General features: G+C 40.2%; 1 protein-coding gene across 1 annotated transcript in view; it reads left to right on the top strand.

Annotated features, from left to right (window-relative positions):
- The window catches only part of ACSL3 (acyl-CoA synthetase long chain family member 3), a 57693-nt gene extending 39099 nt beyond the window's left edge, over positions 1 to 18594 (top strand). Inside the window, exons 6-14 of the mRNA XM_025043265.1 lie at positions 2096 to 2219; positions 2473 to 2544; positions 3825 to 3964; positions 5210 to 5382; positions 7007 to 7081; positions 7927 to 8118; positions 9450 to 9564; positions 10915 to 11072; positions 15268 to 18594. Of these exons, the coding sequence (XP_024899033.1) occupies positions 2096 to 2219; positions 2473 to 2544; positions 3825 to 3964; positions 5210 to 5382; positions 7007 to 7081; positions 7927 to 8118; positions 9450 to 9564; positions 10915 to 11072; positions 15268 to 15425 (1207 nt within the window). The 3' untranslated portion in view covers positions 15426 to 18594. The remainder of the gene's footprint in view (positions 1 to 2095; positions 2220 to 2472; positions 2545 to 3824; positions 3965 to 5209; positions 5383 to 7006; positions 7082 to 7926; positions 8119 to 9449; positions 9565 to 10914; positions 11073 to 15267) is intronic.
- Positions 18595 to 27085: the final 8491 nt, after the last annotated feature.

Raw genomic sequence — 27085 nt, 5'->3', positions numbered from 1 at the left:
TAGCCAAGTTAACTTTACCACTGGGGGGCAGAGACAATGTCTACAAATGCCTGGGTACCCTAGTCCAGCCACCCTGTGTTTTAGTTGAATTGCTGGCATAGTCTTTTGCCTCCCTACCTCCTTTCCTTCCTTTCTTAAGTTAGGCAGCCACACGGCAGCCCAAGTGATCCTGTCACAGATGAGGGCAAGCCCCTCTTTGAAACAACGGTGCTTTCCACCCCGTAGTGAAGTCTGAAGTCCTTAGCGTGGCCTCAGGCTCTACATGAGGTGGTCGCGGCCTTCATTTCCTGCCACTTCCCCCTCTTTCTCACTGTCCCCCCCAAACTGCTCGCTGGTCTGGACCAGTGCCAAGCACAGTCTTACCTCAGGGCCTTCGCACTTGCTTATTTTCCACTTTCTCACTTTACCCAGGTCTTCACTAAAATAGCAACTCTACAGAAAGGCCTTTCCTGGCTTTTCCATCTAAATAGCTTCTCTCATCTTTTCACCTTGTCTTGCTTCATTTTTCTTCATAGCTCTTACTATATTATAGGTTTATATGCTTGTCTGTCTCAAGAGAATATATGTCCCTTATATGCAGGGACTTGATCTGTTTTGCTGACGTTTGTATGATTACAATTAATAGTTGTTGCATTGAGTTAACAAATAAATGATTATGAAAAATTGGCGATATGGCTAAATTTCTTAGAAGTGCGTTTTTTTCCTCTGATACAGATAACAGACCTCAGAGCAAACCAGCGCCGACAGACATCGCAGTAATCATGTACACCAGCGGCTCCACGGGGCTGCCCAAGGGCGTCATGATCTCCCACAGCAACATCATTGCTGGCGTGACGGGGATGGCGGAACGGATTCCGCGCCTGGGGTGCGTCCTCCTGGCCCGATGCGCGCATGCGCGGCGGTGCGGTGTCTACGTCTGTCGTTACATTAATGTGTGTTATTTAGCAGTTAGTCCTTTGGAGTCTATTTACAGTAGGCGTTCCCTTCAAAAAAGAACATTAAAATTAATTACAGAACAGTTATAGTCATGAAGTTTAAAATGCAGTTTATAGATATCATCGTTAATAGTTAACTTTTTTACTTAAAACTGCAAATTTTAACCGACAAATCCCTTAATTTAAATTAATCGGTGTTGTTACTTCTGTAGTCATTTTTATACCTAAATGTGTTAAAATTCAGGTGAACAAAATAACTTAATATATCCGGTACACGATTACTGAGGTTCTCTATTCAGTCACACTCCATTAGTAGCAGGATGGGGTGGAGATCACGGCGCCGGAGACTGGTGGGGCAGACCAGATGGGCCTCCAGGGACTGAAAAGGGACGGGTCCCAGAGACGGGATCAGTATGCCGATGGCTGATCCGGTGCAGTGGTTGGATATTTTTGATGCCCTTGTGCACAGAAATTACACACCCATGCGTGCGTGTGCACATACTGCTTACTGTGGAATTGGATTTGGTGGCGAAGAAATTTGTCATGTGTGCATAGCCTTCAGAAAAAATTAAGAGCAACAGTTCCCTTGTGAATTTGCCTCAGTTGCCCTTCATAGTTAGGGGATGGGGACCGTTCTTGAAATAGACTCACATACATGCGTGTACATTTTCTTATATGAGGTATAATTCCGTTTAACTCTCAGAACAGGACTCTTCTTTCTGTAATCTTCCTGGCTGACAGTGGCGGATTCTGTTTGAACTCTCTGTGGATTCTATTTGAACTCTGGCAGCCCACTGGCTTTAAAGACCATTTCCTCCTTGGATGATTTCTACTGTCGGAAAGAACGCTTCATTTTTCTCCCCCCAAACTCCTATTTCTTCTGCCTTAGCACTTGGCTTCTGCAACACTCATACTTGATGAATGAGCGTCTTCAAGTAGGACTGGAAACAAGGCCACTTGCTTAGAGTGTCTGCCCCCTCAGTTTTAGGCTGAGCTGGAGTCCTTTTTGCCTTCACACCCCCAAGTGTCTGTCTCTCTCACTCACTTTCCCTCTTCCCAAATCGACGCCCTGACGTACCCTTCAGGCTTGCTCCCATAGCAGTCACTCTCAGCAGAGACGGCACCTCATGGTTGCTTCTTCTGTCTCCCTCTTCTTTCAGAGAGGAAGACATTTACATCGGATATTTGCCTCTGGCCCATGTATTAGAATTAAGTGGTGAGCTCGTTTGTCTTTCTCATGGATGCTGCATTGGCTACTCATCACCACAGACTTTAGCAGATCAGGTAAATTAAATGTCTGTGTTCAGATACTAAAAAATCGTAATTATTTTTAACACATTTCCCCCCATCAATTTGACAATATTTTGTAAAGATGATAGTTAATCATTTTTAAATAAGCACTTCCCTTTTAAGTGCCTATTAGAATACGAGTAAATTAAAATGTTGAATTTATAATATGCTTTTTGGTCTAAGAATTCCTTTGAATTTTTAAAATAAGGATCACTTTATATAGATTTTTTTTTTTCTCTCTCTATAGTCTTCAAAAATAAAAAAAGGAAGCAAAGGGGATACATCCATGTTGCGGCCAACACTAATGGCAGCGGTTCCGGTAAGAATTGACCATTAATTAATATTGCGTACTAAAGAAGTGTCATCTGCTTCAGAGGATAAATGCTAGTGGAAAAGATATTGTTGTCAAGGTAGTTTATGTAGGATTTATTCCTTATCGATTATCTATATTGTTTTAAGCTCTGCAGGATTTATTCAGCCTTATTTTAGCTTTTTTTTTTTTTCTTATTTTCAGCATCTGTATGATATTATCAGCTCCTTTCCCTAAGTAGCTTCTTGTTCGGATCATTTTCATGAGATCTGTTTGCTCTTAGTAGAACCCTGAAACCCTGCAGGAGATAGGCGAGGAGGCTTAAGATCACCTCCTCCTAAATAGGCAAGTCACACGCTTACCTCCTGAGTCCTCAGGGACAGTCTGTTATAGACACCCCCAAAAAGAAGTTGGTGTACCTTCGAGTTACCTGAGAAGCACTGTGCACCCCAATATAATACCAGCCCTGGGGAGGGGTCTGAGGGTAAGATCAGTAGAAGTGGGATTCAGTGATTTTCTGTCTCTTTAAGTTTTATGTGGCTTTCTGAATTTGTTTGTCATTGTTGGGAATTTTATTGTCAGATACCTGAGTGCTCACATCCAAGCATAATTATACAGTTATTCCAAGGTCAAATATAAATGACCAGCAGTTTTGGAATTTCTGTAGGTGTATAGTTTTCTTAGTCGTATTTTACTTTAAAATTTCAGTTGTGTAAAAATTAAATATAATTTAAAATTGTAGAGGAAAACTTTTGAAGTCTTTAAAGTTTGCTTCATAGTAATAGGCCTACCAATCAAAGTGCAGTGCGGACAAGGGAGATTATGGCAGCATCGAAACTCAGCTACCAGCCAGAAGAACCCCACGTGCCTCTTGTGAGCAGAGAACGTGGTACTCCATGTCTTTATGAGATAGAGTTATGAGAATTTTAAAAACCATTTGATATAGTTAGTTGTTCATTTGTTTAGTGAGTTTAGTTTTTAGTTCAGAATAAATAAGATAAACAAGAAAAGCAATATAAAGAATCAATAATGATAGCTATTACTGCTCTAAAGCTTTCATTTCTTTTTTTACTACTCATATGAGCATCTAGATATATTTCTGCTATTAAAAATTGTTTTTACAGAAATCTCAATTTTAAACTAACCATGACTCTATTTTAAAAGTTTGTTCCTGATAGAATATATCTTTTAAAATGCCTCAATACTGACAATAATCTGATGTTAAGATTTTAATATGCGTACGGCAGCTGATAGCATTATTTACTGTATACTCGTTTTTATACATCTAGGAAATCATGGATCGGATCTACAAAAATGTCATGAATAAAGTGAATGAAATGAGTAGTTTTCAACGTAATCTCTTTATTCTGGCCTATAATTACAAAATGGAACAGATTTCAAAAGGGCGTAGTACTCCCCTGTGTGACAGGCAAGTAAAGGCCCTCCCTCTTGATAATTTAGTCATTTTGTTCACATTAATAGCCTTGTTAATTGAAATAGTAATGAGCAATAAATTTATTTTACAAAACCAAAGAGACTCTTTAAAAATCCATCTTGCATAAGAATATGAGCAATTAAAAAAGATTGCAATGTTATTTGAAAAAAATTTCACTTACAGTTCTATTGTATTGAATAGTATGTTTATATTTTATGTGGACACATGATTTTAATTATTTTGAGGAAGTTTCTTTTTGCTTTTAAATTTACTTCGATATAAATATAAAATGGCAACTAAATATGATTTTCTTGTGTTTAACGTATTAAATGACCAGTCTTACCATAAACTGTTAATTTTTTGTTTTTGTGGTGCTAATAAAGTAAATTTAATTTATTAAATAGCCTAAAAATTAGAAAATAAAAGTATGCTATTTATATTTTTTATGGAAATATTAGTATGGTTTTCAGATGCTACACATTTTTTAAAACTTTATAAATTTTTTCCTGCCTTTTAGTTATCTCTAACATGATATATAACCTTTTTTGTAAAGCCTGTTCATATTATTTTTAAGAGTAATTATTTAAAAAAAAATGATTGCCACTTGGTCTTTGCCTTTTTCAAAGTTACTTTAAAAAACCCTCCTTTTGATCAAGGTAGTAAGCAATCTTTTTTTTATTTGTGTATTTTCAGAAACATTTCAGTTAGATGTTTGAATTGTTTTCTTTTTTAAAAAATTTACCAGTTATTTTTAAACAATTAACACTTCCGAACTTGAATTAGTAAAAATTTTAAAAAGACATTGACGTATACAAACATACGCATTTCTAATGCAGTAAGCTAACGCAAAAAATTAATTTGCTTTTAATACTAAATTGTATAAAGATATAGTATGATTTTTCAGTGTTCATATCACATGTATTATACGTTGATATAAAATGAATTGTTCTGGTCATTAGCAGGGGTTTTCCATTACTGTACAAAATTAAACTGATAATTTTGAATTCAACTATTACTTGAAAAGTATTTAAGAGAAAATCCCATGTCCTTTACTTGGTTGAACTTCTAAAAATTAAGATTTAAATAGTGGTTCAAGAGAACCTGTTGAACTGGCTATGTGGCCTTAGACAAAGCACTTAATCTCAACATTTCATATATCAAAATGGGGAGATTAGTCTGTATGACTTGGGAAATACCATTCAGTTCTACAATCCTGTGATTCTCTGATTAATTTCTTAGGCTTATTTTCCGGAAAGTTCGAAGCTTGCTCGGTGGAAACATTCGGATTCTGTTGTGCGGGGGTGCTCCACTGTCCGCAACCACACAGCGATTCATGAATATCTGCTTTTGCTGTCCTGTTGGTCAGGGCTATGGACTCACCGAGTGTGCTGGAGCCGGAACGATCACAGAAGGTCAGTGCGCACAGTGGAGGGTCGGGCCGGAGCGGGCAGCTCCAGGTGGTTTGGTTGTGGGTGATAGGAAAAGAGTGGTTAAAGTGTTTATTTGAGTAGCAGAATAATGGTAAGTTCTGTGTTCTCTGATGATTGATAGAAGGTTTTAGAATGCAGTAGGTGTATCTAATAGTCAGTAATTTATCTAGAAGACTTTTGCACATTAAACTATGTAATATTAAAAACTACTTACTACTTAGCACTCTGGATAAGAAGTTTTAGTACCAGGCATTGGCTATATTGTATACATTTATTTTGTTACATCAGTTATTAAATTTCTGTTTATATAGAAAATTAACATGTTTTGTCTAGTTGTTTAGGTATGTGTATTAAGGCTGAAGTTCAGAAATGTTTCGTGGGGGTGGTGGTGATCTGTGTAAGTATAGAGAGAGAGTAGGTTCAGGTCTAGAGAACGTAATTTTCAGAGTTTATCATGAAGACGTGGTGGAGGAGGTGACCCGAGCGTTCCCATGTGAATCCTGTAGCGTCGCGTGTGTCCCAGCTGTGGGAGAATGTGCTTCCTAGTCCTAGAAAGAACTGTTTCTACTTTGTATTTTCTAGATACTGATAGATACTAAACCTCTTAACTGATGATTTTTCCCTATTTGCCTTGAGTACTTCTGTGTACTATTCTTATGCCAAGTTTATCTTGCATTACTTCTGTATTTTCCTTTTTTTCAGTTATGTTCTCTGTATTTTATGTATTTTTGGAAGCTACTTCTAAATTTTGTTTCGCAGGAGGTACGCAAGCAATCTTAAATACGTACACATATGGTTCCTTTCTTTTGAAGATCCTTAATTTCTGTTTTTAAGATTCACATTGATTGTATGATTAATCAGTTACACTGTGTTGCCCGTAAGACTCTGTAAAGTATTAAATCTCAGCATTTCTGATATTTGATCTTTGAAGAAGAAACTCAATTGCAATAGTAATTTATAATAGTGGTGGGTTCTTTTCCCAGATTATTGAAAGTTTGGAATCTTAATCTCCGGCCTGGGCTTTGAACTCTTTATTGTATGAATTTAAATAGGGCGTGATAGCATGACTGACATCCCAGGTCTCATGTTGAAATAGTGATACACGGGAGAAGATGGGAGGGGTGGTTTGTCCTGCAAAGCTGTCGGGTCTGCTACACAGGGGAATATGTGTAAACCATTGTGCTCCATTATTCCTTAAGGGAGGGGCTATAAGCTCATGAACCAGGCAGCTACTTAAATGAGCCAAGCGGGCCCCGATGTAAGAAAATGTGATGGGTAAGGAATCTGGGGGACTGGAGCAGACATGCCCCGGTAACGGGGACTGCACCTGCTGGAAAGGCAGGTCCATTGTTCCAGGAGATTCTACACTTACACATAAAATGTCTTGAATTTTAAATGTCAATAATCAATTCAGATTAAAAACAAAACAAAAAGAAGAACTCAGTGTGGGCCACACAGCCTGTGGTTCATCAGCTTGTGACTTCTGCTTTTAAGGATTCTCTGACGATACCTAAGCTTTGGGATAATTCATCATTTTTGGTAATTTAGAAAAATGAAGCCATTTATTAACTATTGTAATCAAATACTTTTTTCATTTGCATCTTAGTGTGGGACTACAATACTGGCAGAGTGGGAGCGCCATTAGTTTGCTGTGAAATCAAATTAAAGAACTGGGAGGAAGGTAAAAACTTATTTTAACCAGAGAGCATTAACTTGTATAATATTAAGCTTTAGAATTAGAATTGTGCTTCATTTTCTTCCTTATTTTAGTATATAAAATTCCTCACAAGTGCTCATTTTTGTCTTTGTAGTAGAAATATTTTATCTAGAGCTACGTGAATATATTTATTTTGCTTGTTTCAAAGATGATTCTGAAGAATTATAATTTTTATTTTGCTTATTATTTTATTACACAAATACAAGTAAGAATTATGCCAAAACTTGAGAAATGTTATAAATAATCATTAACTTTTGTAGAAGCAAAATCATAAGATTTATTCTATGAAATTAAAGATATTTTATATGTTTTTTCTTTTTTTTTCCCCTGAGGGCTTCAACCAAAGATTATCAGAAGGAAATTTTCCCTATAATTCCATAAAAATTTGTTGCTTATGCCACTTAAATACTAATTACTTTTTAAGTTTTTTATTTGATCCTGTCAACATGTACATATTATCTATGATTTGTTTGGATTTTTTTTTCTTTCATACAAAGTAAAGATAAAGATGCTAATGCTCAGATGTAATTTTTCAGCTGTCTTTTAGCAGAATTTGAAAAGGTTCAATAAATTTAAACTTGGAGTCATTCTGAAATTATACGGACTAAATCTTCTAAATATTTAGTAATGCACCTAGTTTTCCGTTGATCGAGTTTTGTTCATTCATGTATTGCTTTATTTCCTTTGAGAAGCTCTAATTGGAATAAAATTGTAAGTCCCTGTTTAGAAACTAACAGTTTGAAATTTTCACATGGTGCACATGGGGATAAAAATATTGAATTAACTGTAAGTTATTCTGTGTTTATTAGGTGGGTACTTTAATACCGATAAACCACATCCCAGGGGTGAAATTCTTATTGGTGGCCAAAATGTGACAATGGGATACTACAAAAATGAAGCAAAAACAAAAGCTGATTTCTTTGAAGATGAAAATGGACAGAGGTGGCTCTGCACTGGAGACATCGGAGAGTTCGACCCTGACGGCTGCTTAAAGATTATTGGTGAGCCCTCTGATCTGTTTTTTGAAAGTGGATGTTTCTGAAATAGTTTTTAAAAAGAGATTCCGTGTGTTTGGAGAAGCCGTTTAATCACGTAAGAATATATCTTTATGTAATGTTGCTATGGTCTGTTGCATTATCCCTGGAATATAAAAATTTACAGTAGGGACCGGGCGGAATTAAAAGGCCTACACATTATAAGGTCCCAACCTGTTCAACAGCGTGTTATTTTTAATTGTTATTAGCTAACCCTTAAAGAGGCAACTTCTGAATAGGGAACACTCAACTTCTGTGAATTCCTTGCTATCCAGAGGTCCTTGGACAGGGCTCCCTACTGCCAGCGCCATGTCCGTGCCTGTGAGAACTGAGGCCTGGCAGCTCGGCAGGGCGACAGTGTCTCCTGTTTATCCTCTGGGACCGCTTTTCTCAGTTAACAGCGTTTCTCCCCAGTCTTGCTAACGAGAGCCTGGGAGGAAACGAGAGACTGTCCCTTCTGCTCCGCACACCTGACCCAAGGCCCTGATTCACCATGCGAAATGGGCTCAACGTCGCTGTCTCCTTTCTCTCTCCCTCTCAGCACAGATCATGGGTTAGGCCTGTACCTTGTCACCCTGTTGCAAGAAATTCCTCTCTTCGCCTCGCTTGTCCCGCTCAGACGCGCCTCCTCACTGCCTTGGTGTGACCGCTAAACACTCATCTCACTGGGCCGGGCCACTTTCTTTTTTTTTCTCCTTGAGGCTCGGTTCAGGGTTCCTGTTGGTGTGTGGCCCAGTTCACCTCTCCACCTCCGTCTGGGCTGTGGCCTTCGCTGCTGCGGTACCTCAAGCTGACCCTTCTCTGTCCTCTGCCAGTGCTCGGCCACCTGGCCCCCAATCGGTCCTCCGTCAGGCCCGGGCGCAGGCTTCCCTCGCCAGAGTTCTTCCCAAGTCAGCGGGCCGGGGTCTTGGCACAGCACAGCCTGCCCTGTCGTGTTGAAGTGGCGTGGTTTTGCATCATGTGTCTCTAAGTAGGGCGTGGTCTTTCGGGTCGCCCTGAGTATATGCTTTCCTTCCTGGTACTGATGTGTATACCAGGAATATAGCTGTTCAGCAGAACATACCTGAAGCCCTGCTAAAGGGGCCCCTTCATCAGAAGCTAATTTTTTTTAAGGAATGTATTTAATAGTACAAAAATTAGGGCTTGATTTTATTATGCGCTTTTAGTTTTAGCATGACTATTATGGTAAACTTAATTATAGCACATTACTTAGGGAATGGCCAGTATTTATGTGTATTAAAGGTGTTACTAACATGACCCTCCAATGTCTCCCCTGCCCCGGCCTTTGTCTTGCACAGACCGTAAAAAGGACCTCGTAAAGCTGCAGGCAGGGGAGTATGTTTCTCTCGGGAAAGTAGAGGCAGCTCTGAAGAACCTGTCACTGATAGATAACATTTGCGCATATGCAAACAGGTGAGAAAGCAGAGCTCATGCTACTTTTACTAAAAACATTTCGTGTGCTACCGGCGTTTCCTCCTGATATGGGCTTTCTTTGTAAAATTATACAAATAACTCTTCCTTCTTCTTTCTTGTTGTCTCTGAGGACGGCCCTTTGTCTCATGTCTCTTTCCTCCTCTTCCTCCTCGTCTTCCTCTGTGTCCGTGTTTTGTTTTATCTCTCGCTTCAGTGTCCTGTGTGATAGGGAGGTGAAGAAAAGAACGTCCTTCCTGCTGCCTTGGTGCCCCCTGGCTCTCTGTCCCTCTGCTTAGGGAGGCTTTGCAGAACCAGTCTAGAGGAAAGGGGAGCGAAAAAGAAGGTGGGGTGGCGGTCAGCAAGCAGGGCTGTTCTCGGTTCCTACTGCCCTGCTCTCAATGTGAGCCGCTTGGGACCCTGGCCTTCTGCCTTAAGTTGCGTGAAGCCCACAGTGATTTACAGGCAGCCGGGAAGGAGAGATCGAAGTTAAAATCCCAGAAATTCTTGGGAAATGAGTTGGAATTTTAGATCGTCACTCCGATTACCTTTTCCCTGATGGTACTGCATGCGATAAGTATTTTCCAGTGTTTGTGGTCAGATAGTTTGTGGCCAACGTAGGAACCTTAACTACAGCAGTTGACATAGTAATTATTATGAAAAAACAGGATCTGGTATCAGAAGAACCAATTTAGAAACAGACTTTGATTGCCAAATGACTTATCACGTTGATTTATAAACGATTCGGCCCTTTAATGAAGTATTTTCCCTAGCGATGCTACGGTTCTGGGTTTTACTTTTGTGCTATTCACCGGAACTGGCCTCTTCCTGATGCTGCTGCCTTGTCTTCAGGTGGCTGCCTTCAGCGGCAACACTCAGTTCCTCTGTCAACAAAAATTCTCTCAAAAGAAGAGAATAAATGCAATCACATTACTTTGACTTGCTGCCAAATTTCTTTAGATACAGTTTCTAATTTACATTAGCTTTTATTTTTGTTAAACCTGTTGATGCGAATTACTGATTTTTAAAATATGAATTTTCTAATATTTATAATTTTCTTTTAAAAATGTGTACATGGCTTTGTTTATACCAGTTACGTGTAGTTGAAATGGATTGTTATATGCCAGATTGAGGTTTATTAACCATGAATTCCGCCAAAGCATTGGAACGTATTATGAATCAGACAGTAAAAGTAGATATTGCATAAACTAAGTATGCCAGTACCAAATATGCCTCATGCATTCTCTTTAAAACTGTAAGGAGTTGGATACTAAAATGTCAGTGTAATCAGTAACTGCAGATAACGTGGTATGCCATTTAGTCATTAGCTAAGTTGCGCTTTATGTATTTCAGTTATCATTCTTATGTCATTGGATTTGTTGTGCCAAATCAAAAGGAGCTAACAGAACTAGCTCGAAAGAAAGGACTTAAAGGGACTTGGGAGGAACTGTGTAACAGCTGTGAAATGGAGAACGAGGTACTGAAAGTGCTTTCTGAAGCTGCTGTTTCAGGTGAGTGTGTCTCATACTGATTCTAAGACCTGAGATGGGAAGAGGGTACTTAGAAGTATTTATCCTCTTGTATTACAGAGCTTAGGTTACACCATTTCCTGCTCAGAAACCAATTGTTTTTTCCTGCCATTAGTAGATAGAACATACTTACCAGACCCCATTCAACCCCCGTTCAAGCCCTGCAGCGGGACACACGAGTCGCCCCTCCTGCGCCTGGCGCTTGCGTCAGAACACTCTGCACCTCTGCTTTCTGGGTCGGTCCTTTTCATCTCTTACTTCAGCGGCTTCCCAGGCCCTGCTCGGTTTCCTGGCCACCGCAGCACTTAGCGAATCACCCAGGACTCTGTTTTTACACTTTCTACGCTGTTAGTGTACTGGTAGTTTGTTGGACTAAGATGACCTATATTCCCTGTGGTGGTGTTTGGGGGTTGGGGGCACTGGGAGTGGGGGTGTGTGACAAGATTGGTTTAATATTGTTGGTTTAATAAAACAGTTATACCTTCTGAGTCATCAGCATTAAGTGTAATGCAAGTATGCACCTTTTTTCTCCTTGGATGTTATTCAAGTTTATTTAAAATGTAAATTGCATTTAACCAGATGGAATCATTATTCTGGCTCTTTATTTTAACAGTGATTATGTTTTGTTAGTATATCAGCTTGCAGTTAGTTTCCAGCATTTTTAGGTAACTTAAAACCTTGGACTGATGCTAAATTGAGTTAATAGATATTTGTTAGAAACCTACATAATTTCTAAGATAGAATACTGAAACAATAAGCATACTTTTAGATAGTTTTTGCTTATTTTTAAATTTTATTTATATTTTAACAACTTTATTGAGATAAAATTCAGGTATGAAACAACTCACTTATTTACTAGGTACAAGTAAATAGTTTTTCGTGTATTCACAGAATCGTACAGCCATCATCACAGTCAGTTTTAGAAGTGCTGTCACCCCAAAGAGAAATCCTGTGTCCATCAGTCACTTCCCATTATACTCCAAACCTCCTGCCCTTGGCAACCACTAATGTGCTTTATTTCTATAGATTTGCCTGTTCTGGGGATTTTGTTTCAATAGAATCATAACAATATATGTTTTTTTTGTGACTTGTTTCTTTCACTTAGCATAACGTTCATCCATGTTCATCGATGTTTCCTTGTAGCATGTAATATTTCATAATGTGGATATATATCCATTTTGTTTATCCATTCATCAGTTGATAGGCATTTGAGTTGCTTCTGCTTTGGCTGCTATTAAATAATGCTGCTAAGAGTATTCATATACAAGTTTCTGTGTGGACATGGTTATTTCTCTCGGGCAGATACTTAACAGTGGAATTGCTGAGCCTGCGTTCACTTCATGTTGGACCTTTGGAGGAACTACCTAGACTTGCTAGACTATTTTTCAAAACTACTTTCTAGAGTGGTGGCACCGTTTTATATTCCCACTAGCGTCGTATACAGTTTTCAGTTTCCCTCCATCCTTGCCAATACTTGTTATTGTTTATCCTTTTGATTCTAGCCATCCTAGTCTAGTGGGTGTGAACTGGTATCTCATTGTGGTTTTGATTTGTTTTTTTGGTGGTTAATGATGTTGAGCATCTTTTCGTGTACTTATAGGCCATTGTATATCTTCTCCAGAAAAATGTCTATTCCGATCCTTAACCCATTTTTTTAATGAGGTTATTTGTCTTTTTATTATTGAGTTGTATGTGTTCCTTATATAGTCTAGATATAAGTCCATTATCAGATATGTGATTTGTAAATATTTTCTCTCATTCTTTGGATTGTTTTTTATTTTCTTAATGGTATCCGTTAAAACATAACAGTCTTGATATGATACAATTTATTTAAAACTTTTTGTTGCTTGTACTTTTGATATCATCTGAGAAACCATTGCCTAAGCCAAGTCACAAAGGTATACCCCTGTGTTTTTTAGTTTTATAGTTTTAGCTCTTACATTTATGTCCTTATTTTGAGTTAATTTTTATATGTGATGCAAAGAAGGGATTCAGCTTCGTTCCTAAGCCAAGTCTGTATTTGAATAGAATCAGTATTGTAAGGAATTGGTGTCTGTGGTTATCGGGGGCTGGCCAGGCACAGCTGGTCTGCAGGGCAGACTGCTGAGAGGGTGGGCTGGGATTCAGGCACGACCACTCTGGTCCAGTGGGATTTTACTTCTCTGCGGACACCTCAGCTCTGCTCTTAAGGCTTTTCAACTGACTGAATCAGATCCACAGAGATTATCTAGGGGAGTTTTCCTCACGTAAAATGAACTGATTATAGACTTAATCACATCCATAAAAAACCTTCAAAGCGATACCTTAGATTACAGTTTTATTGGATAACTGGGAACTCTAGCCTAGCCCAGTTGACACACAAAGCTGACCACCATAGTCTACCCCGTGTCAGCTTGGCCCCTTTGTACATCTTCTTAAACCATAGTTAATGTCCAAGTAAAGACAACAATAAAGTCTGATCCCCACCTAGCATGGTACAGCTGGCCTGCATCCACCTGAAAATATGTTTCCCAGAGGAGGATGCAAACCCCGTGAGTGATTTTTACTCTTCTCCTTTGAGACCCTGTAAGTTAAATATTGTGATATAATGTTTACTCATTAATACATAATGTAACAGGAGAATAAGAGGGAGGAAAATGAAAGTATTTGCTTACCATGTATACAACAAAATAAGGAAGAAAACTTACAGTTATTACAGCCCTCATTTCACCAACTGCTCACGTGGTTGTAAGCTGTGTTTGTTTTCCTCAAACTCTGGTTTAGACGATAGTGCTCTGCATGCAGCATAATTGTGAGCCAGGTCATAGAGTCTAGCACTGAGCAGTCTGAAACTGAAAAACTCGCCTGGTCTTCCAGTGCTTGCTTTCCACTCCCGTGCATCTCGGGAATGTCACACTCTTCTGGCCCTGAAGTCCTGAGGCCCGAGCCATGCTGCTCTCGCTCATGCTGGTTTTTCCATTTGGAGACCACTCCTGGGATTCTTTTAATCTTTGAAGAATAAAACCTTGTGAGAAACCATTGCCTAAGCCAAGTCACAAAGGTATACCCCTGTGTTTTTTAGTTTTATAGTTTTAGCTCTTACATTTATGTCCTTATTTTGAGTTAATTTTTATATGTGATGCCAAGAAGGGATTTAGCTTCGTTCCTAAGCCAAGTCTGTATTTGAATAGAATCAGTATTGTAAGGAATTGTTGTCTGTGGTTATCGGGGGCTGGCCAGGCACAGCTGGTCTGCAGGGCAGACTGCTGAGAAGTAAAATCCCACTGGACCAGAGTTTGAGGAAAACAAACACAGCTTATAACCACATGAGCAGTTGGTGAAATGAGGGCTGTAATAATTATAATTATATATAATATATATTTATACATATATATTATTTATCGTGTTTATTTATAAATATATAAATGTATGTGTGTGTGTATATATATATGTATGCATATATATACACACGCACACATAAAATTACTATGGCTAGGTGTTTACCGATTTTCCATCCCTCCATCCCTCCAGTGTTGACAATCTACTGGTATCAAACAGCATGTTAGGAACACAATAGCGAACAAACATTCCATCCTTCATAGCTTTTACAGTGAATAGCCTGGTTAAACTTTTATTACTTCTTAGTTTCTAAAGTGATTATGCTCTTTATAATAAATTCAAAGGAAAAAAATAGGTGTAAAGTAAAAAGTGACATTCCCTTCTCCTTAATCCTGGATCCTAGCCCTTAGAGGTGTACACACTTTACAGTCGGTGCGTGTCCTTATCCTATACATCTAGATACATACAAGTTTATCCAGGATTTTTTTTTAAAAATTGCCTTTTTAAAAATTAACAATATATTGTAAAAACTTTATGTATTCATACCATAATACCATGTAGATCTAACTTATTTTCGATGATCGAATTGCGTTCTATTTTATGCCAGTATCATAATTTAACTCATTCTATTAATGGACATGTATTTAAAGTTTTTTCCCTATTGTGATTTTCATCCGTATCTGTGTCTTTACTTCTACTAGTATTTCTGATGGGTGGATTGCTTAGAGGGTGTTGGCTGTGCATCTGACAGGTGCTCAAAGACCAGGGAATTTACACTATTTGCTAAGAATTTTAATTGTACATTTTTCAGGACTTCAAATTTACCTTTTTTTTTTTTTTTTTGGTCCCACCATCTCAGCAAGTCTGGAAAAGTTTGAAATTCCAGTAAAAATTCGTTTGAGTCCTGAACCGTGGACCCCTGAAACCGGTCTAGTGACAGATGCCTTCAAGCTGAAACGCAAAGAGCTTAAAACACATTACCAGGCGGACATCGAGCGAATGTATGGAAGGAAATAATTATTCTCTTTCAGTATCAGTCTGCTACAGGGAGCTCAGATCAAATAGGAAAATACTTGAAATGCATGTCTCAAACTGTGAGGCAAAATTCCATTCCTCATATTAAATCTAAACTGTTATTTCTCATGACATCACCATTTTTAACTGACAGGATGAGTAAAATATTAAGACAGCAAACTTGTGTCTGTCTCTTCTTTCTTCTCCTCCTGCAATTTGCTTTACCACCTGGGACTGCCCTTGTCAGCATGAGGACTTTTCTGAATCATATTGAGGAACAGTGATTTTAAAACCTCGAGTTTTTAAACATGATTTATATGTTCTGTATAATGTTCAGTTTGTAACTTTTTAAAGTTTGGATGTATAGAGGGATAAATAGGAAATATAAGGATTGGTTATTTGGGGGGCTTTTTTACTTACAAATATTTAAAAATGTAAGGGTATGGATGTGAAATTATGTAAATTTCAAATGCTTATGAATCAAATCATTGTTGAACAAAAGCTTTGTTGCTGTGTAATTATTGTCTTGTATGCATTTGAGAGAAATAAATATACCCATACTTATGTTTTAAGAAATTGAGACTTTGTGAATATATGCCTGACAGTGTCTTCTTTATATATTTATTTTTATTAGAAAAAAATGAAGTTTGGTTGGTGCCGCATGAAACAAAATAGCAGGAGAGGGTTATGGCTTAATACTAAAGAAGCAAATATAGCAAGTGTAACACCAGTGGATAATTAGTCTCTGGTAGCTTACCATGAAAATTTTCAGAGCCTTCTAGTTAGCTGTCAAAACCAGGACCATATCAAACTTTTAGAATTGGACAGATTAGAACCTAAAAGAAGGATAGAAAGTTATTCTTTATTTTACTGACCATATGTACATTGAGTTGTCTATGTGTCACATTTATAATGGAAATTTACACTCTGCAGCCCTCCTACTTTTAGTGTAGAGGTTTAATATTTTTCACTTGAAAATTAGAATTCTCTTTTGATAGTTTGCACTGGTGTGTGTGCGTGTGCGTGTGTCTATTGGTAGCTTACTAAAAAACACGCTTTCTACCATTACCTTTCTACACTAGAAAATGAAATAATTTAGAATGCTTCGGATAATAGTATTCTTACTAATTTACATGAAAACTTAATGAGGTAAGATTTAATTTGTAGGTTTTTATGTCAGTGTGCAAGTTATTTGTGATCCTAAAAACATTGCTTGTATGATACATAGTCTTTTTATATGTATTGCTTGTCTATTGTTATTTGAGCATTATTAAGAGTAATATTGCACCAATTAAGATGTGTTCAAATCAAGACTTTAATTATTTTCTTGATTCTTGTCTACTTTAGACATCAAAAGGCAAAAAAAAAAAAAAAAAAAAAGTGGATCTGTGTTGAGGACCAAAGGCCCTATAGTTTTGGGGCATATGACAAACACATCATACTTGGAGATATTGCAATATGGTGTTCTGTTTTGAACTTTACTTGTATTCTTGTATATTTGTATTATGTTTTCAGTGTTATTCTCCTTATTATAGTTTATCATAAAATTTGGAAAGAAATCACCAAGAAGTAAAAATATGAAGGAAATTGAATGGAGCCTCTTCTGTATCAGGATGTCGTGATCTAAAAATTAAAGTCGGGATAGGTTGAATTTTTTCAGATGCTTTATCTTCAGAATAATTGTTTGCTTTCGAATGATTTTAAAAGGTCATATTTAGAAAAAGAAGATTCAATGCTTCAACGGAGAGATAGTGCAAATTGTGACTTGAAATAGTGTCAGATGGATATATAGTTTATCACTGATGTAGAATAAAAGTTGTTTCTTTTCAGAAACATCTAATAAGGCTGATTTAATCTGTATCGCGTTTCATTTTTCTCATTTTTAATAATTCCTTTCAGTCCTAGAATACCAAATGCCAGGTGTAGATGTCACAGCAGATGTCACAGCAAATATGAAATCAAATAAGTAGAATCCCCTTTCAAACAAATTACTTTCTAACCCAAACCACCTTTAGTGACTTGAAAAATAGTATGTTTTAATATTACCCTTTCAAAAACAAAAAAAATTGGTTGATTAGAAAAACAGTAATCCTATTAAAAGAAATAATAGTAGAACCAGAAGATACTTGGGGAGGAAAACTTGAAATTTCAAAGAAAATTCCCAAATCTGTTACACACATCTGAATACAAACTATAGATCCTAAAAGAATGGATCCTAAGAGCTGTTGTTTTCTAGAGATCAGCTCTATGAAGACTCCTGAACCCTTCTCCGTTCAGTAAGTTGAGCAGTTTCAAGCTGGTACCTCCTCATCTCTCCCTACATGTACCCCTCCCACGTCCCCCGCCGGTGTTTTTTAACTTAAATTTCATTAACCCGTTTCCCGTTTGCCCCGAGAACATTCGCCTGCAATGCTTGCAGCTGCAGCATTTACCCTGAGATAACTCGTGGATTACAGCCCTAACCTCACTCCCAAAGTTTGCCATGAACTATCTTGCTTTTATTATTATTTTTGCATTGCTCTAGTATATCAATAGTCTTTGGAAACAAATGACATCATTCTATTGATAGCATTCTGGTTTTAGCAGTGGTTAATTCCATTTACAAAAATATAGTAATTCTTGATCGCTGAAAATGCCAAATCCTAGAAAATGCAGCTTTCCTGCACAAGAAGTTAGCAAACTTTTTCTAAACAGGAAAAGGGTTAAAAATTGTACCAATAACAAAATTGAAGGCGATATCTACTTTCTAAGTACGACTTTGTTATTAAGTAATGGATTTGGTTTTTACGATGTTCTCTAAAGCTTGCAAGTTTTCATCAGTGTTTAAAAACATGAACCTGGCATAACCTTCCTGCCAACATTCCAAGAGTTTATAGTTTTAAGCAATTAGCCCTGTGATATAACTTTAATACTTAAAAAAATCGCTTTGTGGGCTTTCTTTGAGTAAGAAAAGTGTACATCTGTGATGTTATAAAGGGGGTCTACTTTTAGACTGTCGTATTGGACCATACTGAAATGTAACATGATTTCTATACTTAAAAATTGATTGTTTACTGTGATTTCATTTTCAGTGTTTTCTTGGTTATTGCCTGAAGAAGTGTATATCTTAAACTACATGGTGTGGACTTTGTAATTTGACATGAAGTTCGAAGAATAAAGATATATAAAAACATTTCTGATATTAAAACTCAATATTTTGTTTCTCTGAAAAAAGCTCCCTTCATAATAAAGTCAAACTTCAGTTGACATTCCTGAAACACTTGTTGAATAAGAAGTTGGTGGGAATTTTCTTTCTTGGCTTAGCCATCGGTTTGAAGAGAAGTTTTTTTTTCTTCTAGAAATTCTGTTCTTAACCTTCATTTCCTAGCATGCTATTCTTACATCGCCCCAACCCTTCCCGAGTTCCCCCTTTCTAACCCTTCTTTTTGATTGCACAGAAGCGACGCTGTCAGCATTTTAAAGTCAGTGCTCATAAAATGTCATCTACGCTTATTGGCACAGCATTAAGTCTTGAATACAAATAATAGAAAAATTAAAACTTGTGTCGGTAACAGCAGTGTGGCTTGTTTTGTGCCAACCTTTTCATCCTCTGATCGTGGGAGAAAAAGTTCTGGGTGATTCTCAGAAACCAATCCCTCCCTGACTTCAACTACCAATGAGTATTTCTAACAAAACTGGATATATGTGCCTTTATACGAACGTTTTAATAAAATTAGGTCTTTGAATGTAATCCTGTTACTACCAAAACTTGTACTTTAGCATCTAGGAGCTTCGATGTGTTTTTTCGTTTGAAGTGCCTCATTTCTCTGTCATTAACTTTCCTTGGATTATTCTCTTAAACATTGGTAGCTCAATATTTTTACTACTCGAAATATGTTTATAATTTTAGGATAAGCCAGGGCTATACTGTCATGGAAAGAGTCTTCTGACCATATAAAAACAGCAAACTATGTACACATACAGCCTGATTTAAGTCTTCGGTCTGACGCCCCCCAGCAAAACACTTCTGTTTCAGATTCCCTTCTGATTGGTCCACGTGCAGCAAGGCGACAAGGGCACATCTGTTTAGAAGTCTAGAAGTCACCTCTATCCCCTTTGCCATCACATGGGGTTTGGTCCCCCTGCTGGTGTTAAAGAACTTTTCTTTGAATTAAAATGTTAAAACGATAACACGTATATGTGTCTGCATTTAATGCAACGTGCATTTTTCAAAAACACCAGCAGACCCTTCTGCTGTGGGCTCCTTATTGATCCCTTTGAACATTTTATTTTGGTGGGATTCATTCAGAAGCAGCTTCTCCCACTTGGGGCTTCCTGGTTAGATGAACCCTCAGTTCTCTGGGAAGAAAGGTTATTCTCCTGGGAGACTTCTACGTCATCCAAAGAAACGGGGGTCTCATTGAAGCCCGTTCTGCACGACCGATTTTTATAGAAAAGGATTTCTCTCCAGTATGAGTTTTTTGATGCTGAACATTTTCCTGCATTTAGTACGTTTACAGATTTTTCTCTGGAATGCGTCTTCTCAAGTTGAGAGAGGGATGAGCCACACGTTCCATGTCACAGAGTTCTTCACAGAATTCTTGGTGAGTCCTTTCATGTTTATCAAGGTCAAGCTACAAGCGAAGATTCTGCTATAATCACATTTGTGGAATTTGTCCAGTATAAATTCTTTGATGCTTTGATGCTGACTAAAGGTTGCATGCTAGCTAAAGATTTCCCCACTTTCTTCACATTTGTAGGTTTTTAATTTTTTAAAACATGTATGAGCTCTCACTTGTTGAATGAGGGAGGGGCAGTCCCTACAGACTATCAGCATTTTCCAGTCACAGGATGTTATACCTGTATGATTTGTCACATATTGATTAAGGCAGCGGCTCTCAAACTCTGTTCTCAGGACCTCCTTACAGCATGAAAGAAATTGATAAAATTATGGAGGATCCTAGAAAACTGGTTTGAGTGGCTTACAACGATTGATATTTCTAAATCACAGACCTTTTCTAAAGTGTTTGCGCTTTACCGTGAAACGTGTAGAATCTTAAAATCACTTTGGTTTCCTTCATGACCATAGTGACATTAAGATAAAAGGTTACGAAAGGCAAGGTTAGAGGTTCCTAGGGAGGGATGTGTGTGTGTGCCGCCCCCCTCCCGGGCCCCATCCCTGACTCCCAGCTTCCCCTTGGTGAAAACATGGACCTGTTAGAACAACACAGCTGTGGGAGATTTGTTCTATGATCTCATGAAGTCCCATCATCAAAATAGGAATGAAAAACGTACCACTGTGTTGCCCAAATAATTTGATGCTCCAGCTTCTCAAATTTTATTCATAAAAGCCTATAGCGCCAATGCCCTTCCTCGCCATTGTGCTTTGTCAGCCCTCACTGCTCTATGCTGGACCCTGGCGTCCCGCAGAAGTACCCCATGTTCGACTCTGGACGAGAGGAGGGTACAGAAGACCGAAGGTCTGCATGAGATTAGAGGATGGCTTTAATGGGAGGCCTGGATGGGCAGGAGGCTCCCTTGGCTTGGAGAGGAAGGGGAGGGGCGGGCAGGTGCTCCTGGGGGACACGCAGCTCTAACACTCCAGCAATGTGCTGTCCTGGAAGCCATGCGTCTCGTGCCGAGAGATGGCCCTCCTGACCCCTCAGCTGCCCAACCTTGCTGTGGGGCTGCTGTCCCCAGGCAGCCCAGGGCACTCTGCTGGGCGCTTTGCTTGTCCTGCGTGAGACTCCTCTGTTCAGCTTTGCTGCTGACACCATCATCACTTACCAACCTGTCGACTCTGGACGAGAGGAGGGTACAGAAGACCGAAGGTCTGCATGAGATTAGAGGATGGCTTTAATGGGAGGCCTGGATGGGCAGGAGGCTCCCTTGGCTTGGAGGAAGGGGAGGGGCGGGCAGGTGCTCCTGGGGGACACCCAGCTCTAACACCCCAGCAATGTGCTGTCCTGGAAGCCATGCGTCTCGTGCCGAGAGATGGCCCTCCTGACCCCTCAGCTGCCCAACCTTGCTGTGGGGCTGCTGTCCCCAGGCAGCCCAGGGCACTCTGCTGGGCGCTTTGCTTGTCCTGCGTGAGACTCCTCTGTTCAGCTTTGCTGCTGACACCATCATCACTTACCAACCTGTCTTGGTTTGAATGATTTCTGCTCCATGAGAAGTACAGCAAGACCCCTGAGAATAAAAAGTCCCCACAAATGTACGGGAACATAGCTGTTCCATAGCCACGGCCACCAGTAGCCACCGGAACCTGCTTTAAACCTTGTCCAGCGATCAACAGTTCATCTTATTTTGGAAAGCAAGATGCATCTGAGGCTGAAAAAAATGTGTCTGTGTCTTTTGCCCATTAATTCCATTTGTGGGACACTCTACGGAAATGCCCATCAGATGTGGATTGAGATTTCTTGCACAAAGACCTTCATTGTGAAGTTGTTACATTGTGAGGTTGTTTATAGTAACTTTCTATTAGAAACACCTGTGTCCTAACATCTAAACAGGTAAACACCCACTGGATTGATTATATAGGCAACAAATGTGTTTATACAACTCTATATCATGAGAATGATTTCATATTATGAATTATTTGGGGGAAGAAGTGAGAAAATTTAGTAGGCACTGCGTATAATAAAATTGTGTGTGTGTGTGCACGCACGTTGCATATATATTGCAGAAAGAAAAGCCTGGAAGGAAATATGCTGACGTGGTGGTTATGGAACTGTGGCTAACTTATTTTCCTGTTCATGCTTTTCATAAATTTTTAATAATGACATTACTACTATCATAGAAATCCAAACTTATGAGAATAAATAGCTTAAGGCTTTTTAACTTTTCCTTACCCTGGCAAAATTAATAATTTCTTAAGAAAAAAACTGTTGAAATTTTTATGTTTTGGTAAAGAAATAACCAGAAATCCTTTTATTTTCTTATCTCATTGTGCTTATGTTCGTTTCCTAGGGCTGCCTAACCTAATACCACAAATTGGGTGCCTTAAATCAACAGAAGTCTATTCTCTCGCAATTCTGGAGGCTGGAAGTTCGATATCAAAGTATCAGCCTGGCCTGCTCCTCTGAAGCCTCGGCGAGAATCCTTCCACGCCTTCTCCAGCTGCTGGTGGTTTGCCAGGATCTCTGGCTTTCCTTGGCACTGTGGATGCGTCGCCCCAAATCTCTGTCTTCACCTGGCTTTCTCCCCAACTTCACATCATCTTCTCTCTGTGTGTATCTGTGTCCACATTTCCCCCATCTGAACCTGATCATTTGCAGTAACCCCAACTCCAAATCAGCTCACCTGTCAGCCTTCTCCAGCTGCTGGTGGTTTGCCAGGATCTCTGGCTTTCCTTGGCACTGTGGATGCGTCGCCCCAAATCTCTGTCTTCACGTGGCTTTCTCCCCAACTTCACATCATCTTCTCTCTGTGTGTATCTGTGTCCACATTTCCCCCATCTGAACCTGATCATTTGCAGTAACCCCAACTCCAAATCAGCTCACCTTCCGAGGTACCAAGAGTTAGGACATCAACATACCTGTATTTTGGAGGGGGGACACGATTCAAGGCAAATCTGTATGTGTCTATTTTTTGAAAGCTTCCTTCAGTTAACACTACTGCTTTTCAATCTCGTTCTGTTCGTTCTATCTTTATCATGTGATATTCGAGTATGTCTTCTATTGCATTTAAGAAAATTTTTCTCTGGTGATTCTTTCCCAGTTTCCCTGTTCTGTATATCTTTATTTTCACATTCTTAATCTGATGTTTTCCTCTTATTTATTCATTCATTACTTTATTGAAAATTTTCTATAACCGAATTCTGTGTAACTTTTGTCTCCAAATGACTCTTTTCTAAATCTTTATGTATATTCAGTAGATTTGTTATATCCTCTTTTAATGTAGAACTTTATCAATATCAGGTAGATGGTATTTTTTTTTAGATCAGCCATTTAAAAAAGTGTACACAATTTGCTAATTTTTAAAAACAGGTCCCATGAGAAATGGGAAATTCAAAAAGGTACTTTTTTCCTCTTATATTTTCCTGAAAGTGAAAATGAGGATCCTTATGACTTTGATTAAATTTATTTTGAAACCCTAGCTCCAGAAATCATCTTTTTCTACACGCATCAGAGACCCAGCCTTCCCCCGTCCCCCACGCCCCAGATCATCAGCAACCCCGCCAGGCAGCAGAAGCCAGCAGCCCAGACCTGACTAATGGTCACACGTCCAGACCTCTGGCAGGCTAAAGCTGGCATCTTGACCTAAGTTACGTTTCAGTTCCTGAGTCCTAAGGTGGAACAACCCCCTGGCTACTTTCCCACGGGACCGGACAGAGGGACCCCAGAAAAGACCTCAGAACTGTCCTCAAGACCTGAAGAAATGACTTATCACCCATACCTCACCTCTGGCTGATGGACTCCCAGCACGACCCCGAACCCCTAACCCTCAGTGTCTTGTGATTGCGCCCTGTAGAATCTGTAACCTACGCAGCAGTGGGGAGTTCGAGCTTTTGCCCATTAGCTTCCTGTTCTCCGGGATGGCACCGCTCATCAATAAAATCTCCAATCTTTCTCCACGGCCGTTCTTGGTGTGTAGTGTCTGGCTCTGCTAGCGCTGGGTGGACGAGCTCTTTCTGTTCGATGACAAAAGTTGCTCAGTTTCCCCTGACAGTGGCCTGGCTAGATCACATCTTAAAAGTTTTGCAAGCTATCCACTTGGTATTTTGTTTTGAACGTGGGTATCCTGATTCCTTGAGTAAATTTAAATTCCAGAGGAGGTGGGTACTTTAGAGATTTTTGTTGTCGTTGTTGTATTTCTCATGTCATGTAATAGGTCTTTCTTCTAAGTGACTCTGAATAAGTGTTCGCTGCAGTATTAGTCTCATTAACCAATCATTTCAGCCTTTAATCCGAGCTAAAACGCACGGACCAAGGGGAAAGATGGTGCGCAGTGTGCCCGAGGCTGGCCCACTCCCGGGGCGTCTAGGGATCGCGTGTCCGTTAGGTTTCGTTCTGTTTTGGTTTTTGTCATGTATTCCCTCCCCCCACTTCCATTCTCCCGCCTCCCTCCCTCCCTCCCTCCTTTCCTCCTTTTGTCTCCGATTATAAATAATAGCTTCACATGCCTTTTGAGTCATTTACGGAATCGTGGTGTTCTTTCCCAGGGATATACCAATCATGAGTGAAAGAGAAAGGAAGGCAGTACCATTCATCACACAGAGGCTTCTGCAGGCATTTGATGTAGACTCGCCTCTGTGCATCTTTCTGTGGTCCGGCCTCTGCAGCATTCACAGGAAGCAGCAGGCACCATGCCGGGATAATTGATGTTGCTGTCTGCCACCGTCGGCCGCCCATTTCCCTTCTGTGATTCACCAGCCCTGTGATGCTGACCGCCATGCATGCTGATGCTCCCCAGCTTCATCTTCCCGAAGTGGCACAGACACAGAGCCTTTCTCCTACAGACCCATGAGAATGCAGTATAGCAGGAAACGCTCTTTTCCCAGGTAGAGAGGATGCTGAGTTTTAAAAACACCCTCGCGACACATCCACAATCACTTGCATACCGTTGACATCAAAACTGATCTGGGGTCATGAAAGAAAAGGATGATTTTTGGATTGCAGTATGAGTAATGAGAATTCTTCCTTTTCCTCTCCACGTCCTTCTTGCTTTTTTCTTTTGCCTTTAAAGATACAGAAACATGACTTCAGTTTTATTGGAAAAACCTCACACTTGCGAGTTCTAGAATAATAATAATTATGGCAGTTAACGTTGAGAACACTGACCAAGTTTTTGATGCGTGTTTGTTACCTCGGTAATCCCCATGACAGCGCCACGAAAATGGGTGTCCGTACTCACCCTGCTTTACAGGCGAGGAAGCTGAGGTTTGCAGAGGTTCGACGAGCATGTGACCGAGCTGGGCAGGATCCTAGGAGGTTGAAGCACTTTGCAAACTGGTTTGGTGGACTCTGACCTCCCAGACTCCAGGCTCTCTTGGTTAATGAGCTGGGCCTTTCGGAGCCGTTCTGCGGATCCTGACTCGTTGACTGGCTGTAAGAACTCCAACCCTCCCCTCTCTGCCACTCTGCTGGGCTGACCCGTGATGCTCCCCACATTCTGCCCAGCTACTGTCCCATCCTTGCTTCTCTGGGTCTGCCCTGGTGTCCACACATGGCAATGACCATCCGGCTTGAGCAGTCAATGAAACGGCACCACTCAGCTGATGGCCTACTGTGTGCCTAGCTAGGTGCTTTAAACGTGACCAGGTAAAAATGAACCCATCGGCCATGTGCCAATAGGAAGATTACTGTATTTGTAGAACAGATTTCTGTTAACCTTGGCTTAGAGTAGGGAACCTACTTATCCTGTTCCCGACACGTACGTCATCCTGACAATTTCTATTTTGGTTTGCATATGAAAATTATGGCCACATTTTTCCATCTCTATTTTCCATCTAATGGTTTCCTTTTTCTTTTTTTTTAACAGCTTTTTTGAAGTATAATTTATATACCACAAAATTCATCCATTTTAAGTGTGTAATTTAATGATATTTAGTAAATTCATAGAGTTGGGCAACCATCACCACAATCCAGTTTTAGAACATTTTCCTGACCTGAAGAAAGATGCCTCATGCCCATTTACAGGCATCCCGGGGATTCCTTTCACTCCCTTCTACCCCGTGCTCTGGGCTCTGCTACTTTCTCAGAGAGCGGGGCGGAGCTCGCCCTGCAGACCTTCTGCACTGTCCTTCTCTGCCAGCTCCAGCTGTGGTGTCCGGCATCAGTGTCAACAGCCTGGCTGTTGCTTCTCTAAACCTGGGTGGCTTCCGGAGCTGGCTCTTTCAGAGGACTTCCAGATACCTGCAGTGTCTCCCCTGGCGGCTTCACGCAGAGCCTCCTACGTGGGACGCCTATGGGGACAGGGACACCCTTTGTAGTCCCAGCCTGTCTGAGGTGTACTTTCGCCTTGATGAGGAGACCGTGGGGGAGGAACAGATTGCTGGCGTGTCCGTTGCTACCACTGGCAGCTTTTCTGGGCCCATGGCTAGCCCAGCCCTCCCCAGCATGCCCACCGCTGCTCAGGAAAGGGTGGTGGGTGGCGAGGTTGCTTCCGTGGCTTCTCCTGACTCGAGAGGTTGCACTGTCATCTTCCCACGGTCCTGCTTCGGGTTTCGGGGGCACTGGAGTGGTTCGCTAGTCTTGCTGTTGAGCTGTGTGCTGGAGAGATGTAAGGACACCTGTCACCTCATCTCAGAAGACGGTCTAGTGACAGTTTGCCATGCTCCTAAGCTCCTAGATCCTTCCTCTCTGTCCCACTTTATGTATTTGTTTGCAGAAGATGCCGAAGCCCACGCGCTTCATTCGCCCTGTGGAGTGGGCTGAGAATCTCGCGCTGGGAGCTGGGCCCCTTGAACCGAGCCAGGCAGAGTACAGAGCCTTTGCTGTCGCCGAATGCGTCATCCTCAGTCAGGCTTCATCTTATGTCTGGGTACTTCACATACCAGTGTCACCTGTACACGTACAGCCCTGAGGGGAGGAAGGTTGAGGCTCAGAGACATTTTATGTAAACTGGACATGGCCACATAGCATAGATACACACAGACTAGGTCTGACCCCAGAGTGGGGGTCATAGATACACACAGACTAGGTCTGACCCCAGAGTGGGCAGTACCCAGGAGCAAGGAAGAA

Source organism: Pteropus alecto, unplaced genomic scaffold (assembly GCF_000325575.1).
Source record: "Pteropus alecto unplaced genomic scaffold, ASM32557v1 scaffold110, whole genome shotgun sequence".
NCBI classification, from domain to species: domain Eukaryota; kingdom Metazoa; phylum Chordata; class Mammalia; order Chiroptera; family Pteropodidae; genus Pteropus; species Pteropus alecto.
Note: the sequence above shows the minus strand (reverse complement) of the source record. Positions and strands in the feature narration are given on the sequence as shown.